The sequence below is a fragment of the Rhea americana genome, unplaced genomic scaffold, assembly GCF_003343005.1.
Source record: "Rhea americana isolate MKP2758 unplaced genomic scaffold, rheAme1 scaffold_225, whole genome shotgun sequence".
Classification (NCBI taxonomy): Eukaryota; Metazoa; Chordata; class Aves; order Rheiformes; family Rheidae; genus Rhea; species Rhea americana.
The window spans coordinates 255915-258764 of record NW_028186341.1 but is presented as its reverse complement, the minus strand read 5'-3'; the positions used below and the strand labels follow the sequence as shown (position 1 = coordinate 258764).

Genomic DNA, 2850 nt, shown 5'->3' with positions numbered 1-2850 from the left:
CTGCCCGCGTCGCCCTTCTCGCCCTTGCCGCCTGCGGGGCCTTCGGTGCCCGCGTCGCCCTTGAGGCCGCGGGGGCCCGGGACGCCCGGCGCACCTGCGGGAGGGAAAGGGAGAGCGGGTGAACGGGGTGGGGGGGGAGCGGGGCAGATGCGGAGACCCGTCGTGGACACCAGCATGCACCTCACCTCGCACGACGGTGATGTTTCTCAGCATCTCTCCGTGCCGGACGTCCACCACTTTCATCTCCTCCATGATCATGGACAGGTTGCGGATGTCGAAGTCCAGCCGGGCGCTGAGCAGGCTGAAGCGTTCCCGCAGCAGGTCCGTGGTGCTCTGGGCCAGGCTGAGGGACTTGTTCAGGTAGTAGAGCTCCTCAGCGTGGGTGTGGAAGCCCAGGGTGCAGGAGAGCCGCACGTCGTCCAGGTAGCGCAGCATGCTGTGGACGTGACTGTCGGTGGCGTTGATGTTGGCAAAAATGGTGCTGATCTCGATCTCGTGGGAGGTCATGCGGCCTTCCAGGGTCTCGAAGCGCTCGGCCGTGCGGTTCTGCGTGTACCTGGTGTGGTAGCGCAGGTCGTTCATGTTCTCCTCGTGGTCGTCCAGGAAGGAGGAGATGTTGTCCAGCTGCAGCTGGAGCCCCATCACTTGCAGCACCAGTTCGTGCATGCTCTCCRAGTTCTGGCTGACCTGCTGGGCCGCAGAGCCAACGCTGCCTTGGATGCTCTTGACCAGCTCGCTGGTCTTGGAGGATGTGGCCCGCAGCCCGCTGAAGACTCGGGTGTAATTCTGCCACTCGGTCACGATCTTCTGCAGCGTCAGCGTCTCCTCGTCTGTCTTCCTCTGGATCAGGTGGATCCAGTCGGAGGTCTGCCCCAGGGTGAAGTTCATCTGCTGCATGGCTGCCCTGACGTCGTAGCGCTCCTGCACCAGCCCCTTGAGAGAGCTGTCCAGCTCGGAGGTGACCGCTTGCCAGCCTCCCACCTGGGCAAGGAATTGCCCCAAGCTTTGGTTGACCTGCCGGATGGAGAAGGAGCAGTTGTCCACCTCGCTGGTAATCTTGTTGCTGGTGGATGAGAGCAGGTCATGGGTCTGGGAGGTCCGGTCAAGCAGGATTTCCTGCACCAGGAGCATCTTCTGGATCTCCTCCAGCTCGCCCTGCAGCTTGGTGATCTCCTGCCCCAGCTGCCCCGTCTCATGGCAAAGGGAGCAGTTCCCCAAGGCCTTCTGATCTGAACGAAGGACAGAGGTCTGCGTTACCCTGACCACTATCCCAGTATCTCCTGAGTCAGCTGCTGGGCCTGGAAACATCCRTGCTAAGGAACAGAGCCAGAGCAAGGAGCTTCACCACAGTCTGGCCCTGCCAGACACTGGAGGTGAGTACAGCTGGGACAACCACCCGTCCCACCATCCTGTGTGGTCCCAGACCAGGACAAGGAGCCACAAACTCCTGGGCTCATCCTGCTCCTTGATGGAAACGTCACCTACCACCTCTGTGGTAGAGGACTTTGTCTCCTCTAGCAGCTCAGCCCCAGAAGTCCTGGGAGGGAAGCGGGGGTTTGGTCCTGGGGGAGCCCAGGGGGTGGAGATGCTCCRGTCCCCGGCTGGCTTCTCCTCCGTGCTGAGACCTGCCCAGCTGGAGACACGCAGGGTGCCAAACCCTGGAGAAAACCTCCCGCCCGGGGCGGCAGCGGTTGGGGTGCAGGACGCTCACCCAGCTCCTGGAGGTCTTCCTGGATGGATAAGATCTTCTTCTCGTAGTAAGTCTGGGCTGAGCTGATGTCATTGGAGACAGAGTCAACTTTCTTGAACACTGCGGAGAAAAGGCAGGTGGTGAGAGGACACGAGCAGCCGCTGCGGTGGGAGCTCAGCCCCGGACTTCCCACCCTCAGGATGCTTCTCCTTATTATTATTATTTTTTAACCCAAATTACAGCTCTGGGCCCACGAGCAAGGGAAGCAAAGCCATAAGCGCCCGGTGGGGGCTGCTCCGGGCCAGGTGACCCCCCACCACCGGAGCCGGCGATCCAACCCGGCTGCTCCGCCACTTCCCGGGCCTCAGGCTGGGCGTCCCGGCCGCGAGGTGGCTCCTGCCCGGGCCCCAGGACTCCTGGGCCCTTCTAGGGGAGYGAAGGAGGGAGGGAAGGAGGGAGGGAAAGAAGGAAGGTAGGAAAGAGGGAAAGGAAGAGGGAAGGAAGGTGAGAAGGAAAGAGGGAAAGAAAGAGGAAAAGAAGGAAGGTAGGAAAAAGGGAAGGAAGGAAGGAAGGAGGAAGATGTGGAAGAATGAAGGAAGGAAGGAGAGAAGGAAAGAAGGAGGGAAGAAGACCAGAAGAAAAGAAAGAAGGAAGGAGGGAAGGTGGGAAAGAGGGAAGGAAGGTGGGAAGGTGGGAAAGAGGGAAGGAAGGTGGGAAGGAAGGAGGGAGGGAAGGAAGGAGGGAGGGAAGGAGAGAAGAGGGAAGGAAGGTGGGAAAGAAGGAAGCAGCGGGCGGGAAGGCGGCTGACTCGCGGCGCTGCCTCTCACCCAGGGACGCCAGCACGGTCACGGCGACGGCGAGCAGGACGGCGACGGCGTAGAGCACCCGCACGGCCGTCCGGAGCGACAGGTTCCTCCGACACTGGCTGCAGCCGGGCYGGGTCCTGCCTGGGGGCCGGGAGGGAAGGATCGGGCCCCCCGCCGCCGGCGCTGCCGGGGGCCGGGGGGCACGGACGGACGCACAGACGGACGGACGGACGGACGGAGGGACGCGCCGCGGGCGGCTTCGGCCCTTACCGTTCRGCCGGGATCGGAAAGACGGCATCTCCTCTTCCTCCCCGCCGGCGAGCTCCTCTCCTGCAAGCCAGCGCAAGGGGGGGG

General features: G+C 62.8%; 1 protein-coding gene across 1 annotated transcript in view; it reads right to left on the bottom strand.

Moving 5' to 3' along the window:
- SCARA3 (scavenger receptor class A member 3) overlaps positions 1-2844 on the bottom strand; it is a 5327-nt gene extending 2483 nt beyond the window's left edge. The window contains exons 1-5 of the mRNA XM_085305674.1: positions 2767-2844; positions 2518-2637; positions 1712-1810; positions 186-1229; positions 5-94 (exon numbers count right to left, since the gene is read on the bottom strand). Coding sequence (XP_085161800.1) covers positions 5-94; positions 186-1229; positions 1712-1810; positions 2518-2637; positions 2767-2794 — 1381 coding nt within the window. The 5' untranslated portion in view covers positions 2795-2844. The remainder of the gene's footprint in view (positions 1-4; positions 95-185; positions 1230-1711; positions 1811-2517; positions 2638-2766) is intronic.
- Positions 2845-2850: the final 6 nt, after the last annotated feature.